The sequence below is a fragment of the Phlebotomus papatasi genome, chromosome 1 (genome assembly GCF_024763615.1).
Source record: "Phlebotomus papatasi isolate M1 chromosome 1, Ppap_2.1, whole genome shotgun sequence".
NCBI lineage: Eukaryota > Metazoa > Arthropoda > Insecta > Diptera > Psychodidae > Phlebotomus > Phlebotomus papatasi.
The window spans coordinates 64,840,106-64,864,063 of NC_077222.1; the positions used below are offsets into that span (position 1 = coordinate 64,840,106).

General features: G+C 37.0%; 4 protein-coding genes across 5 annotated transcripts; 1 reads left to right on the plus strand and 3 right to left on the minus strand.

Annotated features, from left to right (window-relative positions):
- The first annotated feature begins 383 nt into the window (after positions 1 to 383).
- On the plus strand, positions 384 to 11,286 carry LOC129800026 (beta-mannosidase). Its single transcript, XM_055844378.1, has 4 exons — positions 384 to 790; positions 940 to 1,089; positions 5,006 to 7,047; positions 10,489 to 11,286. Exons 1-4 carry the CDS (start codon positions 652 to 654, stop codon positions 10,936 to 10,938), a joined length of 2,781 nt encoding a protein of 926 aa, XP_055700353.1. The 5' UTR covers positions 384 to 651; the 3' UTR covers positions 10,939 to 11,286.
- On the minus strand, positions 10,318 to 17,465 carry LOC129800027 (dynein axonemal assembly factor 5). Of its 2 annotated transcripts, XM_055844379.1 has the most exons (3): positions 17,395 to 17,465; positions 14,976 to 17,335; positions 10,318 to 11,175 (listed from the first exon to the last, which is right to left on the minus strand). In XM_055844379.1, exons 2-3 carry the CDS (start codon positions 17,323 to 17,325, stop codon positions 11,033 to 11,035), a joined length of 2,493 nt encoding a protein of 830 aa, XP_055700354.1. In that variant the 5' UTR covers positions 17,326 to 17,335; positions 17,395 to 17,465; the 3' UTR covers positions 10,318 to 11,032. The 2 variants fall into 2 exon arrangements, with proteins under 2 accessions (XP_055700354.1, XP_055700355.1); XM_055844380.1 differs by lacking the exon at positions 17,395 to 17,465 and having other exon boundaries at positions 14,976 to 17,388.
- Positions 17,466 to 17,504: 39 nt separating this feature from the next.
- On the minus strand, positions 17,505 to 18,192 carry LOC129809617 (putative ATP synthase subunit f, mitochondrial). Its single transcript, XM_055859575.1, has 3 exons — positions 18,043 to 18,192; positions 17,722 to 17,937; positions 17,505 to 17,661 (listed from the first exon to the last, which is right to left on the minus strand). The coding sequence occupies exons 1-3, from the start codon at positions 18,119 to 18,121 to the stop codon at positions 17,633 to 17,635; spliced, it is 324 nt and encodes a 107-aa protein (XP_055715550.1). The 5' UTR covers positions 18,122 to 18,192; the 3' UTR covers positions 17,505 to 17,632.
- Positions 18,193 to 21,062: 2,870 nt separating this feature from the next.
- LOC129809614 (zinc finger protein 454-like) lies at positions 21,063 to 22,120 on the minus strand. The gene is made up of 2 exons (XM_055859573.1): positions 21,899 to 22,120; positions 21,063 to 21,830 (listed from the first exon to the last, which is right to left on the minus strand). Exons 1-2 carry the CDS (start codon positions 22,022 to 22,024, stop codon positions 21,120 to 21,122), a joined length of 837 nt encoding a protein of 278 aa, XP_055715548.1. The 5' UTR covers positions 22,025 to 22,120; the 3' UTR covers positions 21,063 to 21,119.
- Between the last annotated feature and the right edge of the window lie 1,838 nt (positions 22,121 to 23,958).

Below are 23,958 nucleotides of genomic sequence, written 5' to 3' on the forward strand. Positions count from 1 at the left end.
TACTGTATTAAAAAAACACACAAAACAGTAAATAATTATAATAAAAACAAAACAAACGTAAACATAAGTACACAAATTTAAAAGAAAAAATGAGTGGAAAAATCACTAGGTTGCAATTATAGTCTTAGTATCTCTGATTTCAAAATCCCTTTTGTGGCGCACTACTCCACTCTCTCCTATTCCTATGCCTTATCTAAATTCAACGTGTGAATTGTACAGCAATTACTTGTCCTTATTAATATAAATGCTTATTGATAACACTTTGATAAGATAGAAAGTAATTACGCCGTTACTGTCCTCTAATTACATGCCATATCGATTTCCGTCCATGAGATCAATTAAAAAAGAAGGATCCCAGAAAGACCAAATTCGGAACCTGAACTTCTATCGTAGAGAGAGCTTAAATGATTGTTGCATATTAAAATCGATTTGACGCGGTGTGTGGGTAGCTCATAGAAGTTCTGGCTGGTTGCAATGTTTAATGCCCACGGAGAGTTATTTTTCGTGCTTAGTGGCCAGAGAGAGTAAGAAAGAGAGTATAAGAGGGACTTGGTGATAAGCTTCAGTGACCAAAGAGACACTCTCGATGAGCCCAAGAGTATTCAGTGGTGACTCGAGTGGCAATCGAGGAGGAGCAAATTTTCTGTTTCTATGTCGTGCCTCTGGTGGAGCTTCGGAATCATGAGTTCTGCAACTACAATTGGATTCCTAGTCCTCTACCTTGTAGCATTCACAACCTCCAGTCAAATTGTCCTCAACTCCGGATGGTCTCTGTCCAATGCAAATGCAAGTAAGTGGATGGCTGGAAAAGTACTTAGTGCCTTGGGAGGTCAATTGAAGCGCGAGGAATTGTGTGGGAGTGCGCGATAAGAACACTTCACTGCCATCAAGTTCAATGTGCCTATTAGTGCTGCACTTTTTCACTCTCGTTACTTTCAGCCATTGGACTTACTGAACTTTCACTCCCTTCTGGCGTCTACACGGCGCTCCAGAATGCCGGTCTTACCGGCTCTGTTCTACATTCCTACAATGACGTCAATCTCCGATGGATCGCATTGGACAATTGGACATACTTCCTCAATTTTAGCGGTAAGAATTTTTTTGTAACCCATTCTTGACCTCAGTTGAATATTCATATGGGTAAATTTCCCCAAAAATAGACAGTGATTTCTCATTGATCGAAAATAAATGACACTATTCGGTTTTATTGCATTAATAAATTTTAATGGAAAATTCGCTCTTCGTGGTTCTCGTGGGCAAATAAAAGCTTTCCCATGTAATCTTTATCAATGAATAATTTGCTTTCCTTTATTTATTATTATTTTATTCTTGCTTCCCTTTTAAAATAATATCTTTTTTAGTTTACGTATTCATCGTATTTATCTAATTCTATGTTCTAATTTTATCTTCTTTACATTGGTATGACTGACTACATAATTTTGCACAATACACGTTCACCATGGCAATAAATAATGCATACTAAAAATTGAATTTTGAGCCGATCTAATGATTTCTTAAAAAGAACTGTTGTGGACTGATAAGCGTAAAAAGCCTCCCGGCTAACACATTCAGTACTTATTAAGCTCTTAATAAGTTCTTAACTCAATGACTTAATTTTAAGGAGTTGTAGAACATTCAACTACTTAAAAAATATATGAAAATGAGACAAATGAAACTAATATGACGTGACTCAGCCTTAAGACTAAGTACTTAATTAAGGTCTTTGTTAAAGTCCTTAATTAAGTAGTTTGTATTAAGAACACGAAAAGTATATTTATATATTCTGCGGCCACAAAGAATGTGACCGGACTTTCCGGTTACTTGTGGCCCGGTCGCCTTATTTTGGAGACGAGAGGGGACGGCTGCATTGCTCTTTGCTGTGTCTGCAGTGAGACACTTGAGCCTTTGCCAATCCTCTCTTCGTCTGTATGTTATTACCCATATTGCAGGGTATTCCCCTTGTTTGTGTCCTCCCGGGGCTTGCAATGGTCAGTCGATTTCCAGCTGGTCATAGTACGACACTAGCAGTCATTTTAATAAAATATTAAATAAATATATAAGTAAACAAGTAATCAGGTACATCAAGAATAAGAGTGTATATAGCTCTATTCACATATATAAAGTTTGTATTGTGACGTGTTATAATTTAAAACTACCCCTCAAAAGAGAAGGTAGACGAGTAACACTTAGGAAAACGGTACACATTTCACACTAGACACATACAGAACAATACTGGAAGCGTGGACCTTGGAGGTGTAACAGAGGACTAATTGTCCTGAATTCTCGATCGCCCATCGTAGTCCATGAATTCATAATACATAACGATGGAGTTACGAAGAGCGATCAATGAGAGGGCATGCGCCACTCGTTTGGATGCAATCCCGAGTTCTTGGAGTGATTTCATTGTTTCTAACGGGATGGCTCCTCGCGTACCCACAACAATGGGGAGTACTCCTTTGGAGGTCACCTCGAATCTTTGAGCCAAGGTGGCCGCCAAATGGTCATACTTTTCGATTTTATCCCGCCGTCCATCGGCGAGCCCCGTCCCATCCTCGTGGCGGACTGTGATATCGACCACGTGGAGCCCTTCCCGATTTATCACAATCAGGTCAGGTCTGAGACGGGAACCGGACGGCAGATCGATTGGAGCCTCCTTCATTATTGCTGCATCTGGATCTATGCGGGCAATTTCTGAAATGACAAAATCTCGGATTTTGTCATGGCGATGTATTCGCCTTCGTTTTGTCTGGGTGCACATTCCAAGAATGTGTCCTAGCGTTTCCACCATCGCCCCGCATCTGCGACAGTTCACGCTAGGTTGTGGGTGAAATTTGTTTAGTGCCACACGATTGCCCAACGTATTTGTTCGCATTCGTAAAGCGGTAAGAAAACCGCTCGGCTTCAGTAGCTCCGGCCGGAAGAGCCAACTGTTGCCAAGACAGTTTCCTTTGAAAGCTGATGTCGCGGACCCCTGAGATTTACTTTCTGCCCAATGTGCTAGCATTTTCTTTTTTGCGTTCTCCTTATACGCCTCTAGTTCACGCGTTGAGGAGATGGGCCAATTAATTCGCACAGAATTTGCGATTTTCTGAAGTCGCGACTCAAGCCGTCCTTCCTGTACCAAGCCTCGCATTACAGGATCCTCTGCTTGGAGGAAGCCCAGACCCGCCTTCAGAGTGGACGATATAACAATGACCTCGAATTGTTGTATACCGAGCCCACCGTCTCTCCTATTGCAATAAAGGAGGCCATCTGTTACGCTTAATGGCAGGTGCAGAATTTCTTTGATGGCCACTCTAATGATGCCATCAAGTTGTAGGAGAGCTGTCTTTGAGGGAGCTGTCAAGGTGAGGCGGTATAGGTAGTGAGGAATTATAAATGTTTTTATCAAATTGAGTTTCTGGTGCGGCTTTAAGTGCAATCTTTTAACCCTTTCCAAACAATCTTTGAGTTCATTTTGCATTCCCGCCAATATGATACCATCCCAGGGTGACACCTGCATTCCTAAATACTTCAGAGACGAGCCTGGGTCTGTGTAGGGAATAATTTCTCCGGTCTGAAGTGACATGCAAGGATCTCTTAAGTACCAACTCTTGCTCTGTGGTACTATTTCAAAAGAAGTGCATTTAGGGGCAGAGATTTTCATCCCAAGCTCACCTAAATAGCCCTCCACACGTCGCAGGAGCAAGCCGGCCACTGCAGGGGAATTCGCTAGCAGGACAAGATCGTCCGCAAATCCAAGACAAGCGACCCGACAATCCCCGCTGATGGTGAAACCCTGCATTTGTTCCAACGAACGGAGGAGCGGATCCAAGACTGCATTAAGTACTCACTAAGTACTTAATTAAGGACTTTCAACTAAGCGCTTTTTAAGCAGTTACTCCAATGCATATAAATTTTTTTTATTAATTCATCATATTTTTTTTTATTTTTCAAAGAAAAATTCTAAAATACACTTCTATTTAATTGTGAAAATAAGAACGTTGCTACCCTAGTCTATTATGTTGCCCGGCATCACACTTTACTCTCAAGATGCAACTATGGCCGGACGGAAAAGTTGTTGTCCTCAGTTTTCCCATATTTCCCAGATGAATCTGAAACAAAAAATCAATAGAACGATTAATATTAAATGTAAAACTTTTTAAAGTGTAGACTCTCGAAACGTGAGCTTATGAGACTCCCGGTATACACTAGTGAGTCTGGAGAGGGGATTCATAGAAATTTGGCAATTTTGTGGGTAATTTACACTCCCGGATCACACGCTAAAGGGAGGATTGAATAGAAAATGGGACAGTTGTTGAAAATTCAAGCAACCGTTTCGAAAATTGAGGGCATCGAAGGAAAGATTTAATAGATCTTGGGATACTTGTAGGAAAAATAACATTTCCGGATTACAAACTATAGGGACTACGGAGAGAGCATAAAGTTATACTTACTTACCAAATCAAAATACAAAGAAAAGTGTTAAATTATATTTCACTTATTTCACTGAACTTCACAATTTAGAAATTTATTATTAAAGAAAAGATAACTTTATGAAAATATTTCACGTGTTTAATAACATTTTATGGTTATGTTTTACTGAAACGTCTATTTGTTTCATCTCTTTCTATCCAATGATTAGCATGTGTCCGTCGCATTCTCTATTCCAGTTTCCACTTTTTGCCACCAGATGTCACTACCTTCTCTCAAAAAATTCCTTAAATAAGTACTTAATAAGTACTTATTAAGGACTTAATTCATGAACTTGGACCTTAATTCATGAAGTTTGTTTCACTAAAGAATTTCTTTTCATTTTATGTTCCTCGAAATAGAGTTGGAGTCCTTAAGATTTCGAATGTAATACTTGAGCGGTTGGAAACGTTAAGTGCAAAAATAACTGTAAATGCGAAATTACCGCATTATGCGAAGGTCCAAATCAAATTTACATGCATTTAGAGTTGGCTCATATTAAGAATTTCACCTACAACGCTGATCTAGTCCTATCTCTGATTTTCTTTTTCAGTAACCGATGAAATCTTAGCTTCAAAATATATTATCCTCACGTTCCATGGAGTAGATACCATTGGTCAAGTTCATTTTAATGGTGTGGAGCAAAAGTCCATCACAACCGGCAAATATGAACTGGACAACATGTTCATTCGTCACAGATTCAACATTAAAAATTTAATAATGGAACCTTACTTCAAGAGTTTTTCCTATTTAACTGTGACACTAACTTCCCCAGTTACTGCTGCAAAGTCCTTGGCTCAGCAATACCCCACAACTCCTCCAGAATGTCCACCAAATGTTTATAATGGGGAATGCCATATGAATTTTCTACGGAAAATGCAGGCTAGCTTCTCTTGGGACTGGGGTCCTGCTGTTCCATCTTCAGGACTTTGGAAGCCTGTGGTGCTTGAGTATTACAATTCTGTGCTCATTAGGGATATTACAGTGAAGCTAGAAGAGAATCTTGAGGAGGATTTGTGGTTTATCCACATGGTAGTTTATATCGAAGCAGGAAGTAGTGTCAGCGACGTCAGAGGAACGTTAAGGGTGATCCTTGCTGATTTTCCCGGGAGTGAAAATAGCTTCAGAGTAGACGACAAGACTGACAATCGTGGAGAACTTGCTCTATCTCTAACAGTTAATGTGTCCAGGAGTGATGTAGAGTTGTGGTGGCCAAATGGCTATGGTAAACAGAAACTCTACATTGTCCAAGTAATCTTCGATCCCAGAGATCTTCCCCGTACCAGAGGAAATTCTATTCTGCATTTTAGGCAGGAACAAGCATTTAAGAGTATCAAGATTGGTTTCCGGACTATTGAACTTATTCAGGAGGAGACATATGCCAATGGAAAAGAAGGACTCTCCTTCTATTTCCGCGTCAACGGAGTGCCGATCTTTATGAAGGGCACCAATTGGATTCCTGCAAGTATTTTGCCTGAAAAGTCTTTCAGTGCACCAAGAGTCAAAGAACTCCTAAAAGCCGTCAAATCCTCCAATATGAATATGATTCGAGTTTGGGGTGGAGGAGTTTATGAAGATGATCGATTCTATGACCTCACAGACACTTACGGTATCCTCATTTGGCACGATCTTATGTTTGCTTGTGCAATGTATCCTGTTTATCCGGATTTCCTCAATTCAGTTCGCGAAGAAGTTCATCAGAATGTTCGAAGAATACAGAGTCATCCGAGTGTGGCCATCTGGGCTACAAACAATGAGAATGAAGTAGCCCTTGTTCAGAATTGGTATCATACAGGAGGTGATCGTGCGCGTTTTGAACAGGAGTATCGCAAGCTCTATATAGATGTCGTTAAGAAGGAAGTGGAAGCTACTGATCCATGGAGGGAATGTCTCAGTTCATCTCCATCAAATGGACGTCAGACTGAGGCTGAAGGATGGATATCTAAGGATCCACAGGATTGGCATTTTGGTGATATTCACTACTATAATTACGATCTCGATGCTTGGAATCCAACAATTTACCCTCGTCCTCGCTTTGTCTCCGAATACGGCTTTCAGAGTCTCCCATCATTAAGAGCCCTTGAGAGCACCCTTCTATACAGTGACAACATCTCTCAAATGATTGACCACCGACAGCATTCACCCCTGCGGAATTTCCCCATGACGATCCTCATAAAGCGGCACCTGCCACTTGAATCTCTCACCGGAAATCCCCAGGAAGTCCTAGAGGCGTACATATACTTCAGTCAAGTGAGTCAGGCCATGGCTGTGAAGACAGAGACTGAGGTCTATCGGGCTAATCGCATTGGACCAATGAATACCATGGGAGCGCTATATTGGCAGCTCAGTGATGTCTGGGTGGCTCCTTCATGGTCTAGCATTGAATTCAATGGCAACTACAAAATCCTGCAACACTGGGTGAAGCAATTCATGGCTCCACTTCACATCATTCCCCTTGTTGATTCCTTGAAGAATCTCAAGATATACGTGGTGAGGGACACTTTGGGAGACAACCAAGAGTTCACAGTAAGACTTCATCTGCATCATTGGGCAGGATTTGATGTGAAACTGGAGAAATCCTGGTCACTAGATATGGTAAGTTTGTTTTTCATAATGGTTTCAATATTTTTTATATCCTTTTTGAATAGCAGATTTCTCAATCGATATGCACAGGACACTTATCAAAGGGATATTTTTTGTCGAGATCGGCATTCTTAACTGTTTTTGGTCTTTCTGCCCTGTGTCGATATCGCCACTTATAAAGCGTGTCTAAAACCATTGTTACACGTAGTTTTCGATAGTGCATCTTTTTAGTCAAGCTTCTCAAGCCAACGAGAGAATTCGAATTCGAGAATTGAGTAGAGAAAGATTGTTGTCACTATTATCGTCAAGATTTGATTAGTTAATTTTACAGTTGTAGACTCCATCACTTTCAAATTAAACACTCAGACTATTTTTTTTCTTTTATTTCACTTCACCTTTTACGTCCACTCTCTATGGCGTCCAGTCCAAGTCTATCTATTCCTCGTTTTTCGTTCGTCTTCGTCCGTCACAATTGCCCTCTCGCGGCAATTTTCATAAGTATGTCACGTCCGTTATGTCCGTTGACAACACAGTTTAAGTTTTTTTTTCTTAAATTTTGTTTTTGACCATCTGGACTTCTTAAGTCCCGACAGTGTTGTTCGGAATCCTAATTAATATCATTTGGGTGGGCAGAGCTTTCCTCGTGGCGGTGGGTGGCTCCTCTGTTAGATGTTCTGCCCCGAGTGTCCCATCGAGTTTGACCGTTCTACCTGGTCCCTTGCGGATCTGTCTTGCAGGTTTTCTCTTTACTGTATTCACCGGTTTTTTTTTGCCCTATGATTTTAATGGGACAGATCTATAACCTTCCGGGGTATGGGCATTTCGATGATAGGATCCTTCCCCAGCGGTGCTGGGTTGGTTGAACGTGGTGCCGTGCCGCGTCTGTTTGGGGCGTCTACACGTTCTCGCTTTGGGTTTGTTTCGCTCATATTGGAGTTGTATTGTAATCTTTTTTCTCTTTTTTTCTCAATAAATTTAATCTTATTCATTGAATTTAAAAATAAATCCTATTTATTACAATACATGTTTAAGCTAATATGTTTATTTTGATTAAATTTATTTTAAAGTAATTTACTTTAAGCCGGATTAACTTAAATTCAGTTACCATAAACATATTTGTTTCTCGAGGACTTACGTTCTCTTTAGAGGTAGCTAATAGCCATTTGGGCCAAGCGTTCCCACTTAAAATCGCACAAGAAAAAGATCGTTTTAACGACAAAAGATTATACAGCCTAAGAAGTATTTCCGCCGCTTGGCTTCGGAGGGTGGTCACAAACGCTGAGATGGCGGCGGACACACGGTATGGGTAGGATTAATGTAGGGTTGAAAAATAAGTTATTATAAACGATGTTCTTCAGGTTTTTCTCACTTAGTGCAGAATATTAAAGGTACACGCTAATCTTGCTTTACATCACAAAATACGATATTTTTAATAAAGTACAAACCATGTGTTTAAGTTTTCGTAGAATGACGTATACTGTCATTTGATACCTTTATGATGGTGCTACATGATGAAATTATTATAAGTAGTATTGCCAGATACAAATAGAAAAAACATACCAAGTAAGCTGGTTGACATCAAAGATTCCTCATGGAGACAAGGCTTATCGTGGTCAATTGTCCAGCAGCCACCCTGCTCTGTACTGTACCCGCAACAGATTTTTTTCAAGCCATGTTATCTGACTGACAATGTCACCTATCGTCATGCCAATCCCCCCCACGGCGGGCAACAGAACTATACCGCCAAGGCCTTGAATGGAGCAAGAGGCGGGAATTATGAACTTACTGCGAACGGGGAAGGAAATTCGCCAGCCGGGCTCTATTTCGCTATCAGGTGGAAAATCTGGACAAGAAAAGTTCCATTGGTTCTAGTGATTCCAACAACGGTTAAACGGTTTCGAAAAACCGGTTAACCGCCCCATTTTGGATACTATTTTAAAACCGGTTTTTAGAGTTGAAACCGGTTTAAAACCCTCTCCTTCCAAAAATTTAGAAATTTCTCTAAAGCTCTTTAGTTTATTTCTTGAAAATCAAGATACACTGCAAAGTATTTCCTTGACCTTAGGAGGGAACCTGAAGTGCAATACCTATGATTCTAAGTGTAATCTGTAGTATGGCAGTATATTAATAATATATGAAGGATAGTAGTAATGGGTTTTCTGTACGTTTGTTCCATTTTTGGAAGAATTATTAGCTTAAAGGTTATCGGAAATTATTTCAGGACTTCTGCACTTAATAATATATTATATTTTAAATCATAGTTAAATATTTACAATTCTAAAAAATCAATTTTATACTGGGAAAATAGTTGTAAACGATTTAGTACAATCTTGTAAAATATTGTTTTATGTGGAAAAATAACTAGATATTTACCGCTTCCTGTCTTCATAGAGATTTTTATTGAATCTTACTATATTTTAATTTAACTACGTATCTTATTAGACCCAAATTCACCTAAATTGTTACACAAAATTCTTCTAAAATTTTTGTCAAAATCTGGTATTTATTAGTTTCTCAACCAATGGAGTGAAAAACAAAAAAAATCCTCCTTTTATAGTATTTTATTTTTCAAAATGCTTATGGAATTTTGTCTATCAAATGATTTGTGAATTTTGTGTAAATTATAATCATGATTCTTGTGATATATAATACCAAAAATTATGCATCGTTGTGTGTTTTCTGTAGAAAATAATCTACAAAGTGGCTTTAGAAACCATTCCCGATCGAAAAATCTGGATTTTTTTTGGAAAAAAAAAATAATTTTGACAATACTTTTACAAGATATTACAAAACAAACTATAGCGAATTATAAGGTAGCGATAAATCTTGGTATTATCCTTCCAATATTCTTTTCTTTATATTTTTGCGAATATTATTTTTCTTAAGTATTACATCAAAGTTAAAGTTCTGAAAAACTGCTCAAAATTCTATAATCTAATCCTGAATTTGAAACCGGTTTAAATCCAGTTAACCGGTTTCAGAGTCATCCAAAACCGGTTAACCGTCTATCGTAAAAACCCGTTTGGAATCACTAATTGGTTCCATATGTTTTGAGATTCACTAATTTCATCGATGTAATACTTCATAAAGAGAAAATTGAAAGCCTTTAAATTCCTGACAATCCTCTCTAGCTAGAATTGGTGAAATTCGTAAAACAAACACCAGATGGCATTGTAGTCTCAAAAAGTCGTTAATAAACTGCATTTCACTTTTGATTTTTGTACGGAAAATTTTGTTCAAGGCCGATATCTTTCTAATAATTGGTGCATAGAAAATAAGATATTTTATGTTTTTGTTTAATTCGTTTATTCTTAAACATTGGAATTGAATTTATAATATTCTTCCTTAAATATATAATTTACAATTACTCTAAAAAAACAGGTTTTCAAAAAATTGAAAAAATTTCAAATAATAATAATAATTTATTTGAAAATGCGAATATCTTTCTTCCAGGAGGAAAATACTGTTGTACTTCTGGACACTCTCAATTTTGTGGATATCTTCGGATCAGAGGTAATGGAAAAGTCAGGATTCCTTTACTTCCTCTTAGAAGATACATCTGGCAGGATTTTGTCTACAAATTTCATCTTTCCGGAGAAATTAAAGGATGCTCAAGGAATTGCTAATCCCTACATTGACGTCGTCGTAGCGTCAAACCGATGTAGTTTCTCCGTGAGCCAAATCTCTCTGGAAGTAAAGGCACGAGCTCCGGCAATTTTCGTCTATTTGCAGATTTACAATACCAGAATTCAGACCTATACTCTGTCCAAAAATGGTTACATTCAACTAGAGCCAATTCAAATGATTCGGCTGGAGTTTGAGAATGAAAATTGCGCAACAGTCCTCCAGAAGAGCGATATTCGCATTCTAACCATTAATGACTACCTGAAGACCACCCAGTAATTTTGTGACTGTGCAGCAAAAAAAAAAAGACAAACATCCAAGTGAAATTATATGCAAAAGAGATTGAGAGAATTATGCAAATTTAACCACGATGTCATGCGCACTTCTCAAGTGATAATTTCTCAATCGCCGCACGAAGGTCGTTCACTTCATTAGCATGAGAACAGCTCTCTGGAATGCCACCGAAAACCTCCTGGAACTCCTCCAAATAGTCTCTCCCCAGGGACTTTGCCGTTTCTGCAGGTGACCAATTGATACATCATAAGTGATTTATTACTAAAGTTATCGTTTATCCATAGCAATTGAGAAGTCAATCAATAAAATAAGATTTTGTTTTTAAATAGCAAATAATGAAGTTTTTTGTTTTAGTAGGATATTTCAGGGCCGAGTTTTACGATTGCTTTCAATTTTTTCTCATGAAAATCTCCAAATGGCTTAACTCGCTTAACTAAATTATCTTTTGCTAAAGAGGTTATTGTAAATTTTTAGGTTATGTATATAACATAACCTCAAAAATTTCGATCACCTACTTTTCTTACTGGATTGGATAAAAAAGATATTTTCTCTGCTGTATAAATCAAAAATTTGAATTTTTCATATCCAAAATCAAGAAACATTTTGAAGAACCAAAATCTAATTTCTAGGTTAGAATTAGAACCATTTAAACCATAAAGTGCATAAAATTTGAAATTCTGTCAACAATTGGTGGCTAAATTCCTGACATTAAGCCCACCTTTTGTGCGCTTCGTATTAGCTTTGTCGTATATAATATTTCATGGTTATCCGAATTCATCTTTAACCTCACAAAATCAAAAAATAATTAAATTAAAATGAAAAAAACTTTTACGTCATTTTTCTTCTACACAAAATTTCTTTTTCACTGCAAATCAACAAAATATTTCATAGAAAATTCATCTTGAAATTTCGGGATTTGTTTGACATAACTATAGATCGCAAATTTCATGAAATTTCACGTTTTTCCGCCTATTTTAGATGGAGACTACAGTGAAATTTCATGAAATCTGCCATCTATAGACATAACCTAAAACTTTTGGAATTAACCTATACGTGAAATAATTTAAATTTAAATGACCAATAATAAAAATAATGCTTACAAAAGAATATTTATCGATTATTTCCTTATTACTTCAAGGTTTTCCCAAAAGTTTTCCTGATTTTACGACCAAGGTTTATTTCCCAATTTTTAGTTTTTTTTTTATTCCAAAATATATCAGATTCTAACCTATTTTCACTTATTAAATAAATGTAAAAAAAAATGAGGGCTCATATTGGACAATGGGTGTCTTTTTCAAGCCCTATTCATTTTGTTTAAAAAAAAATCTACAATCGTTTGAATCAATTTAAAATTCTGTTAAATAAGGGTCGTTCACTAAATGGCAATTGTTAATAGGGAAACTTAAATAATAAGGAAAAACAATAAAAACACCTTTGGTCAGTATTTTGGTAAAAATGCTAAGTAAAATTCTTGGTAAGTAAAAAATCATACTATTCATTCAGTTACTTTGGTACCATTTGTAATTTCAGTCAGTAAGAAATCGATTTTGATTATTTAGTCCCAGATTTGTGGAATGCTCGAACTTACGAGATAGATTAAATCCATGCACAAATTGAAAAACAAATCTGAACTAGAAAATTGGCTAAGTGTGCATTTTAGAATAATCCTGTCATTAGTAACATGTTTACACACAAATGAAAAGAGAGAATACGATTATACAACTGCCCTCTCTTTGAGTTCGAGCAGTAATAACTTTCTTTAGGGTAAAATAAGCTAATTCAAAACCTGCTCCAAATGGAAATTTTTCGCTACTCTAAATGGAAACGTCATTGTTCTCATGATAAATACAATACTAAATTATTATATTTATATATTTTCTATATCACAGTTTCATTATTTAGTTAATTTTGCTCCAAATAAAGCGAAAATCCAATCATATTCACAAATTTTAATTTGTTAATTTCTCAGAAAAATTAAAAGTGTACCTTTTCACCATTGAATTTTTCATCGATCGACCATGGTTTTCCAATAAAACACACAATGAGGTGACTAGTAAAACCATGATCAATAGAACAATATTTTTTTAAATCAATTTTAGTGAGTACAAAACATACTCTTTGGTTAAAATAATAGCAATTTTGGTTAAAAAAATAAATCAATTCTGATCAATAAAAAATCTGTTTTGATTTGTTTAATGAAAAATCAATCACAGGCAAGGAAGTATTGATTTTGGTCAGCAAAGATTATTAATTTTGGGCGATCAATAAATCGATTCTTGCCAACAAATAAATCAATTTCGGTAAATAAGTAAATCAATTTGGGTCAGTAAAATAATAGATTTTTATGACTTCGGCACAACCTTTAGATCAGGAAAATTTCCTGAAGTCGAAATTCTAATCTGCTTTCTTTCTCACACGCTTTGCATACTATTTTATTCTTTCGTACTCTTCTTATTCTTCTTTTAGACATCGCAACAAATTCAATTTAGCTCAATCGAATTTGGAGCGAAAGAATGAAATAGTAACACGCAAAGCGTGCGAGAAAGACAAGAATGTGGATTTTGATTTCATGAAATTTTCCTGATCTAAAAGCTGTGCCGGAGCCAACATCAATCTTGTTCAGTAAAAAATCAAATTCAATCAGTAATAACATCAATTTTGATCAGTAAAATTTTAAATTTTGGCCAGTGAAAGTATCAATTTTGATCAGTAAAAATTTCAATTATGGCCAGTGAAAGTATCAATTTTGATCAGTAAAATTTTTAATTTTGACCAGTGAAAATATCAATTTTGATCAGTAAAATTTTCAATTTTGGCCAGTGAAAGTATCAATTTTGATCAGTAAATTTCGTTGGCCAGTAAAAATATCAATTTTGATCAGTAAAATTTTGGCCAGTAAAAATATCAATTTTGATCAGTAAAATTTTCAATTTTGGCCAGTGAAAGTATCAATTTTGATCAGTAAATTTCGTTGGCCAGTAAAAATATCAATTTTAATCAGTAAAATTTTGGCAAGTAAAAATATCAATTTTGATCAGTAAAATTTCCAATTTTGCCCAGTAAAAGTATCAATTTTGATCAGTAAATTTCGTTGGCCAGTAAAAATATCAATTTTGATCAGTAAAATTCTCAATTTTGGCCAGTAAAATTATCAATTTTGATCAGTAAAATTTTCAATTTTTCCCAGTAAAAATATCAATTTTGATCAGTAAAATTTCCAATTTTGTCCAGTAAAAATATCAATTTTTATCAGTAAAATTTTCAATTTGGCCCAGTAAAATTATCAATTTTGATCAGTAAAATTTTCAATTTTTCCCAGTAAAAATATCAATTTTGATCAGTAAAATTTCCAATTTTGTCCAGTAAAAATATCAATTTTTATCAGTAAAATTTTCAATTTCGCCCAGTAGAAATAAAAATTTTGATCAGTAAAATTTTCAACTTTGGCCAGTAAAAATATCAATTTTGATCAGTAAAATTTTCAACTTTGCCCAGTAAAAATATCAATTTTGATCAGTAAAATTTTCAATTTTGCCCAATAAAAATATCAATTTTGATCAGTAAAATTTTCAATTTTGGCCAGTAAATATATCAATTTTGATCAGTAAAATTTTCAATTTTGCCCAGTAATCAATTTTGGTTAGTAAAATTTTCAATTTTGCCCAGTAATCAATTTTGATAAGTAAATTTTTCAATTTTGGCCAGTAAAAATATCAATTTTGATCAGTAAATTTTCAATTTCGGCCAGTAATCAATTTTGATCAGTAAAATTCAATTTTGGTGAGTAGTAATCAATTTTGATCAGTAAAAGTTTCAATTTTGCCCAGTAAAAATATCAATTTTGATCAGTAAATTTTTCAATTTTGGCCAGTAAAATTCAATTTTGATCACAAAATTATCAATTTTCGTCAATAAAATTATTGCAAAATATCGGTTAGTGGATTTTTACGATTTTTACCAAAATACTGTCCATTCTGTTCAGCCATAAAAAAGTAACATTAAGGTAAAGTTATTGGACTCACCCACAAGTTCAGCTCGTAGATTCTCATCGGGATCATCAAGATGGATAAGTATCTTTGAGAAAATCTCCTTGACTACCCTCTTCCAGGCATCAGCTTGGCCAATTTCCAGTCCAGCCTTCAATTTGAGAGTCGTTAGTGCTTTAGCTGCTGTATATCTAATCTCAGCGCTGGGATCATCCAATCTGGCCATAAATCCAAAAGCCATTAGACGCAGCTGATCATAGAGCAGAGGTCCGGATGCCATGAGAGACGCTATGGCATATTTTCTGATCACTACGAGATTGTCATCGAGCAGAACAATTAAATGATCAACGATATCCGGGACGATTATGAAGGATTCTTCGGGTGCTCCTCGAGCTGCCGCTGCCACAACAGTTGCGCACATGGCTCTGATAGACTCTGCACTGAATCCCGCCTTCCACACGAGCCCTGGAACGATGTTTGTGTCCAGAAAGGCTCTCAGCATGGCTACTCTCCCTTCCAGGCTCGTGTGAATTGTCTCTGGCCATTTGAGCATGGCCGCAGAGACTCCACAAAGGATCTTGATTTTGGCTTCTGCACAGCCCAGAGTCATCACTGTTTCCACGGCATCCTGGAGCGCCGAGAAGGCTGGAATGTGGAAGCCACAGTGAAAGAGAAGTCCGTAGAGAAAGAGAATCGGTTCTGAACGTTCGGAATTTATACTGTCGAGATCTTCAATGGATTTGACGACACTTTCGAGATGCTTTCTGTGGAGATCATTGATATCTGCCGATGTGGGCTGACCCAGAGCCATCAGGGCTGTGATAATCCTGCCTGGGAGGGATTCTTCTTCACTCAGGGCCAGGATTGTCACAAGAACTCTGTAGAGATTTTTCTCTAGTTCATGTTCTTCCTTCCCATGGGCTTGATACTCTCCCACGAGGATTTCTGTGATCATCAGCAGATGATTCTGGAAGTCAGAGTCGAGATTTATGGAGAGGGAAATGAGGAGCTTGGAGATTTTTATGCAGTCGCTCCATTTGGAAGGTCCTGATCCCACAAACATCGCAATGAAGCACTTGAGATGGCCAAGATTTGGCCAATGTTCCAGACATTCCATCGCTCTGGTGCTCCAGTCGCCGTAATCCACAAGACTGCCCAGCAATTTGGCCACTTTGACTGCTTCTGCTGCCACCCAGCGATTCTCATCCATGCAAGTCTTGGCCAGAACTGGATAGATATCAGCCAGGTATGGCAGAATGGCCTTCTCGGCATGAAGAACAGTTTGGGTTAGGAGGAGAGTCGCGTGCAATCGGATTTCTTCCTTCCACTCCTCCATTTCATGCAGAATAATGTTAATCATCTTGAAACCACGCTGAGCAATAGCTCGACAGCCCAATGTTGGTCTTTTCCACTCTTCCGGATACGTGTCCACAGGATTGTCCACCAGAGCAATCTTCATGAGTTCCTTTTCATTCTCCATATAAAACTTCTGACCACATTTCACCCAAAGATTCTCAATTTCCTTCGCCACTTCAGGGCACTCGTCGCTGAGACATCCAAAAACTAACGGAAGAATCCTATCAAACATCCCATACCGATCTCTCAGATCCAGCATCATCTGACAGCCAACTCTGCCGCATTCCCTGCGAACATTTGCCGAATCATCCATCACGAATCGGCTCAATTCTACAATAATCTTCACGATGCAGTCGGTATTTGTGGTAATGTGGAGCACTACAGTACCCAGAGCCTCCACAGCAGCTGTCCGGATGGGAGAATGACGATGCTTTAGAATTGCCATGAGAGGATTAGCGAGAACTTCAGCTCGATAGTGAAAACTTGGAGTAGCAAGGCTCAGTTCTTTAATCAACACACAGCTCTGCTTCAGAATATTAGGATAGGGATCTGTGAGGGTTTTCAGGAGAATATCGACAATGTCATTGTATGCCTTGAGCAGGGGATCCTTCCCAACAAATACTGGATTTCGCCCAGAATACTTCATCACAATCCCCGTAAGTTGTTCAAGAAGCTGCAGACGCAATTCTTCAGACTCCTCCACAAGTTCCTTCTGACCAATCCTTCGAGCTATCGTGGGAATCACATAAGCCAAATAAAACTCATTTTCCGGAAGCTTTTCCAGCATCTCTGTGACCACAGAAGCTGCCACGGTACGACAACTCTCATATTTGTCCCCATATCCCTTCAGGATATGCAGGTAGATGTAGTCAAAAATATCTGTGGCATTGTCCACATGAACTGCATCCGACTGACACAGCTCCAGCAATCCCTGGAGGGCTCTCTGCCGAACTCTTCTGTCCGGATTCGCAAGATTCGTGCAAAATTCTTCCAATTTAACTCCCAAATTACTCACTGTCGGCTCAGTCATCTTCTCAGCACTGCAAGGAGAGGTTTGCAGACTTATTGATCAAACAACGTCCTTGACTATTCTACTTACTACTGCGTTTCCTGGATATTTCCCCCCAAAACAAATCCACACGCAGCTGGCTCAGATTGAGGTTATGGCATTTAAAAAAATAAGGTTATGAACAGCAAAAGAAAAATCCATTTTTCCTCCAGAAAGATCTAATTTATTCATCAATTTTACATCCTCCACTAGCTCCATGACTCACTGAAATTTGGAAATTGATCCAATTCTACCACCCCGGTGGAGCGAGTTCAAGAAAAAATCCCATTTAGTGGTACTTGTAATTCCTGTGGCGCTCTGAAAAATTATCCAAAATCTCAATAAAACAGCCCAAATTTACTTTAATGGTCAACTTACTGAGTTTTCCGTAGTTGATGGCATAGAAGAAGATCATAGCACTCACAGTGAGCTGGAAGAAGGGAGCAATCCCATTCCTCTTGGGCTGCACATACTTATGCTGCCATCGCCAGAAGGCACGGCTCACGGCTCCGGCAACAGCCTGGGGGCTCTTATTGCGCCTTCCAAACCATGATCCCAGCTCACTCAGTTTCACTTGTCCAAAGGGAGTGTCCGCTGAAAGAGACGCAGGATCGCTTTGAGTATCTTCCGGACCAGTGGAAAGTTATATAACAACAGGTGCAATTTTCTTGTCTTCCTGGATGGGATTTTTCAACTTACGCTTGCCATAGAACCGTGCTGGATCATAAGGACCATGGACTTTGGGATTATACTCGGCTGGGTAGTCTCCAAAACCCATTTTTCTCGCAAGGAATTTTCAGCAACACTCACCCAAGAAAAGACAGACACCCATCAACAAAAATCAGCGGATTTTCCCACGAATCATGCAGATTTTGTCTGCATGCTTTCTTTGGAGATGTCCACAAAAGAAAAATAACCCTTATACCGTGCGGCGTCTACACATTAGTAGAATGTTTTTTAAAAAATGCCTAGAAAATTTCCCCTATACAGTAGACTCTTCGTTATCCGGCTGACTGGGGGACAAAATGACATTTAGATTTTTTGAATGATCAACGGTTTTTCTATTTTGTGCCGTGTGAATTTATTTTCTGTCTGACAAAGAAAAAGAGAATTTTCTTCATGGTGTGCTTATGTTTCATTTTTTATCACAATTATGTATTAAAAACTTCAATACAATGTTAATAATACTTTAATTCACTCTGGACAAACTTCATGTTTAGTGAAATAATTTTGAATATATCAACTGCCAGTGTTTGGCAGCTGTCACCCGGATAACGAAGTGCCGGATAACGAAGAGTTGAGTGTACTTGTGGGCAGAAACGTCAGATTTTTTTAAAAAATGCATTTAAAAAAAAAATTCAAGTGTGTAGACGCAATTCTTGAATTAAATAAACTTTCTATTATGTTGTAAAAATATTAGAGAAAAGTGTGCTTTTTATTTAGTCAATTTGACCCACGTAACCCCTTAAGCTTAAGGGGTTACATGGATCACGCATCCTAATAACAGTATGTTTTCTTTCATTTTTGTCAACGTAATAAAATTATTTCAATTAAAGCCCTTAAGTATGTATAAATACAACATTTGAACTGCATTTTTTTTTAACTTTTATTTAACCTTTACTCCTTGGAACCTGATGGCACCTAATTTTTGGAAACGTCTTTTTGAGAAGAACTTTTCGGAAGTCACGATAACTCAGTGTGAATTTTTATTTATTTTTTAATAAAAATGTAAAAAAAAATAGTTTAAATGTTATGATTTTATATGCCTAGGAGCTTGAATTAAATAAAATTTTTATTATGTTGAGAAAGAAAAGTTAGAAAATATGCTATTTTTAGCCTTTTTGACCCGCATAGACCCTCACCAGATCAAAGTCAATATACGACCTCAGCTTTAATTACATATTCTTAAATTTCACGTCTGACTGCTCCATTTGATGGCTTCAAATAAACTTTCGGAGTCCTTGGTGCTTTTTTTTAACATATCCCCCGAGAAAATTAGAGGTCCATCACGACAAGTTTTTAAGATGTCTTAAGGCCTCCACATATTGGGAGTAATTTTCAAAAAGATCAAATGCTTTTAGAAGGAAATTTTCTGCACTTCTCTAGGTGGAAACGTCAAAATTCTGTCAAAAATGCAATTTTTGACGAAAATAGTTCCCAATGTGTATAGCCCATTAATAAGAAGATTATTAAAAAATAATCGGTAGAATCATTTTAAGAAACTTGCTTTCTTCTCATATGGTCAACCCTTAGTGCCAAAAAATACGATTTTTAAAAGACTCAAGGGCGACTTTTCTAAAACATATTCTAACCAAGGCAGAGCATTCTCATACATTTTCCGTACTCATACTATATTTTTACTTTCTCTGTGGATTTTTAGACTTTCATCATAAATTCTTAAATATCCCTTAAATATGTGAAAAAGATTACGTGACAGCTTCCTTCTTTTCGAAAAATATATTACTAAATAAATTTATTACTGAAATTACGTTAGAAAAAGAAAGCAGAAATAGTTACGAAATATTTGCCCATTTTTACACTTTTTTTTAATTCTTGAATGTAATACAGTACAGACAAGAGCCTTGACCTGCCTCCCCCCCCCCCCCATTGGGCTTTTAATAGTTTTTGAGTTTTTATAAGTTCATTTTTGTATTGACCCTCTACAAATGAGCAGTAAAACATCAAATTTGAGAAGTGACTAAATCTACAACTTTAAAAGCAATAGAATTTTCATGAAAGTTTCGATCTTTATGAATTGAAAAATTAGGCCCATTTTTGGAAAGATTTGGATTTTTTTACTGGTCAAAACTAAATTTTTTGCTGAATAAATATTCTTTTTTACTTTTCACTTGTTTTTGAATTTTTTTACGCTTCTAGGGAGGGCAGCTGCCCCCCTGCCCCTAGCTGGGTACGCCCATGCTCAGATTATAGTAGCCCACGACTATCTATCCTCCGCCACTTCAGGAAGATGTTCACGTTCAATCCCAACTTTCCAACGCGTTCATGCAAGATCCTGAATTTGTTTTAAACACCTTGTCCTAGGTATGCCCCAAGGGCGATTCCACTCCACAATGGCTTAGCTTTTCTGGGGAATATTTCGCATATTGAAGCTAAAAACTTAATATATGCTAAAAACACACACACACACACACACATTTCTCTAGTGCGTAGAGTAGAAGTCATTCAAGAAACAAGGCATCATATTATTAGATCATAGGCCAGAGAACAAAAAATATTCTACTAGGAATAGAACTTACAACCCAAAGGGCCCAAATAAGGTCACTTTGTATGAAAGTTTGCTATTTTGTGAGTCTCGAAGTGGTCAATATTTTGAGTTACAGTAGACTCTCTCTCAATTGGGCATTTGGGGCAAAATGTCATCCGGTTTAGCGATAGAATTGAGCGTCAAAGCCTTTGTAAATTCCACAGAAAGCGCTCAATTATAAAGAATCACAATAAAATTGGAAGAACTACGGCGAATTTGCTTCATAATTAAACGTGAAAATTGTCAACCTAATTTGTCGCCCGATTAAAAAAGAGCCGATTGAGTGAGAGTCTACTGTAGATCGATTTTATGCAGATTTTTATTGGACATGTCTGATGTCGTCGGAGGAGATATGTGCTGAATTCTGTGGCAGACAAAGCAAATGAAGGGTTTATTTCTTCAAAATTCTGACAGAGGGCTAGAAATGGCGGAAGGCGCAAAAACGAAAATGGGATTGCCGGAAAAGCAGAATTTATTGACTAAAATTGGCCTTATTCAGCTGGCCGGATGACTACTGTTGTATCTCAGATCTATGGTCGGTATGACAATTGTCCAGATGGTGGTTCAAATCGACGTCGCTGTTGAATTCTGTGTCGCAGAGTTCACATTTCGGTAGCCCGGTTGGCGGTTTGCCCTTTAGCAGCTTCTGGAAATCCTGTCCATGAGCCTGGGAGCAAGCTTTGATGTGGGTGCGCATGTCCTTGACCTTTCGGAAGCGAATGGTACAGTAGTTGCAGGTGTAGAGCCGATGGGAATCAATTATATGTGTCTGAATCTCATGAGTTCGCATATGCCGGAGAAGTTTACTGGGAGACTCCACAGATTTGTTGCACTGCATACATTTGTATCTCTTAGGGCGCACTCTCAATGTGGGATTGGTTTTCTGTTTCAATCTCTTGGTGCCACTGTCTTCCGCCTTGATCTTCACATCCGCAGCCTCCAATTGGTAAGTATTTGTACTGCTGGACTCGGAATATGTGGCCTCGTACAGTGGCTTTGTCTGTGGATCATCCTCCATCAGTTCTCCTCCCAGATTTGCCGACAACAGCAATGGATCTAGGGTCTGACTCTCCGTTGCAGGAGTATTTTTAGCCATTGATAGACTCTCCATGAGCAACTTCCTCTGGGACATTTCGCACTTCTGCCGGAAGAGATCAATATTTGTGAGATGGGATGCACACATTTTGCATATCATGTGTGGGAGACCATCTGTAACAGAGAACTGAAGTCCAGAACCAGGAATTAGTGGTGAGAATTAAAGCATTTCGTAATTTAAGGTACTATACCAACCTGAACATTCGCAAAGGAGATGACCACTTCGTAAAACTTCCTGTTACTGTAGTCCAGATCAGAGAACAGAGATACCTCCTGCTCAGGAGACAAACACAAACGACATAATTTGGAAAATCTATCCATTTCTTTGCAGAGAAAAACTGGGAAAATCGTCCAGAAAATACGCCACAAATTGACAAGCCCTTTTGTTTATTTTGACAACTTCCCCTCTTTCCTGGAATAACTGGAATGTGTTGTAAGTCGTCGAAAATTAGGGGAAAGTCCTACACTCAGAAAAAGCAGCGTCAAATTTTTTCAATAAGGTCAAAATCAAAAGGGTCATAATTTTGATCTTTTTTGAAATGTTCACTTGTAGGGTAAATTAAGCTAATTCAAAACCTGTGCCAAATGAAAACTTTTCGCTACTCCAAGTAGAAACATCATTTTTTTCATGATAAATACAGTATTAAATTGTTATTTATATATTTTCTATACCTCAGTTTCATTAATTAGTTAATTTTGCTCTTTTGCTCTAAATAAAGCGAAAATCCATTCATATTCACAAATATTATAATTTATAAATTTCTCAGAAAAATTAAAAGTGTGCGTTTTCACCATAGAATTTTGTATCAATCAACCATGTTTTCTAATGAAAAACACAGTGAGCCCAAACAGAAGTAGATTTTAATTCTTCAATAGTGTCTTGGATGAAAGGTAAATGGAACTCTATTTGCACAAAAAGTCGTTGAATTTCGAAGAATTCAAATTCAATTTCGAATTTTCATACTAAATTTTCGAACAAGGTGGGGAAAATTTAACAACCCAAATAACACACCAAAAAGCTGACAAAAGCGTTACTCAGTGATTATGGAGTGATTAAATACTGGGGCAAGAACAACGTCGTTCTTCTGTTTTTTCCTCATACAATGTGGAGACCGTCACATTTTGACACTTGAGCCCTTAGAAATTCGAACAGGATGTAACTTCCGTCACCTTGCGAAAGTATTAAGAAGTAAGAAAGTCTCTTTTTTGGATCTTTAAATAGATTTTCGAATTTTTCAAGATCTACTTCTGTACGGAAAGAGTAGGGTGATTATTCTTTATTACTTTTTTTTTTACATTTATGTAATATTTCTGGCAGAAATATGTGAAATTAAGTGTTAATATTTACTATTAATGGCACGTGAAGTTTTCAAATGAAATAAATTACCTATTTCGTAAACAAAAAGGGTTTTTCTGAAGTGTCTGCAAATGCTTCAATTGGAAATACCGAAAATATGAGTTTTTTTTTTAGAGATTTTCTTATTGTCTCAGATGGTAAAGAAGAAAAGACCAGTAATAAGAACAAATCCTACACTCAAGAGCAACTCAACAGGGTTTTGGAAGCTTTTCGTCGCGGTTTCACTTACAGTGTTTGTCTCCATGTTACATCCATTATTTGTAGAAAAAGGCAATAACGGCAATAATGACAATGAGCAGGAAAGTGGAGATGAAAACAATGACAATCAGCAGGGAGATTGAGATTATAAAAACGCCAATGAATAAGACAAAAAATACGAAGGTAAAGACGAAAACGATGAAAGATAGTCTCCCGAATATCGTTAGTGTATTAATGTTAAATTAATTAAGTTATTGATCAATTAATTTAATTTGTCACTTTTGAATATCGGTATTTTTGATTTTTTTTCTACATAAATGTTATTTTTAGTATAAGGAGTATAAGGAACAAATTTCGTAAATTTAGTTTTTTTCATTCATTTTTTTATAAGGCAGAGTTCAATCTGTATGAAAATACATATTGAAATTTCATTAGCAGCTACACTTAGAGAAATATTAAAGTGAATTTTGCTTTTTTTCATTAGGGGAAACCGGAGTACCATTAGCAAGGGGTAGAATTAGTCAATGGATTTCTCTCGTTGCCCTTAAAATGTACATTGAGCAAAATATTTTTTTTAAAGAAAGTCGGAATATGAAAAAACAGCTCACTTTTGACCTATTTCAGGCTATTCCTTCAACCCTTTAAGGACGAGAGGTTAAAAAAAAACGAGATATAGGGGGAGGTTTTCAGGCTTCGCACA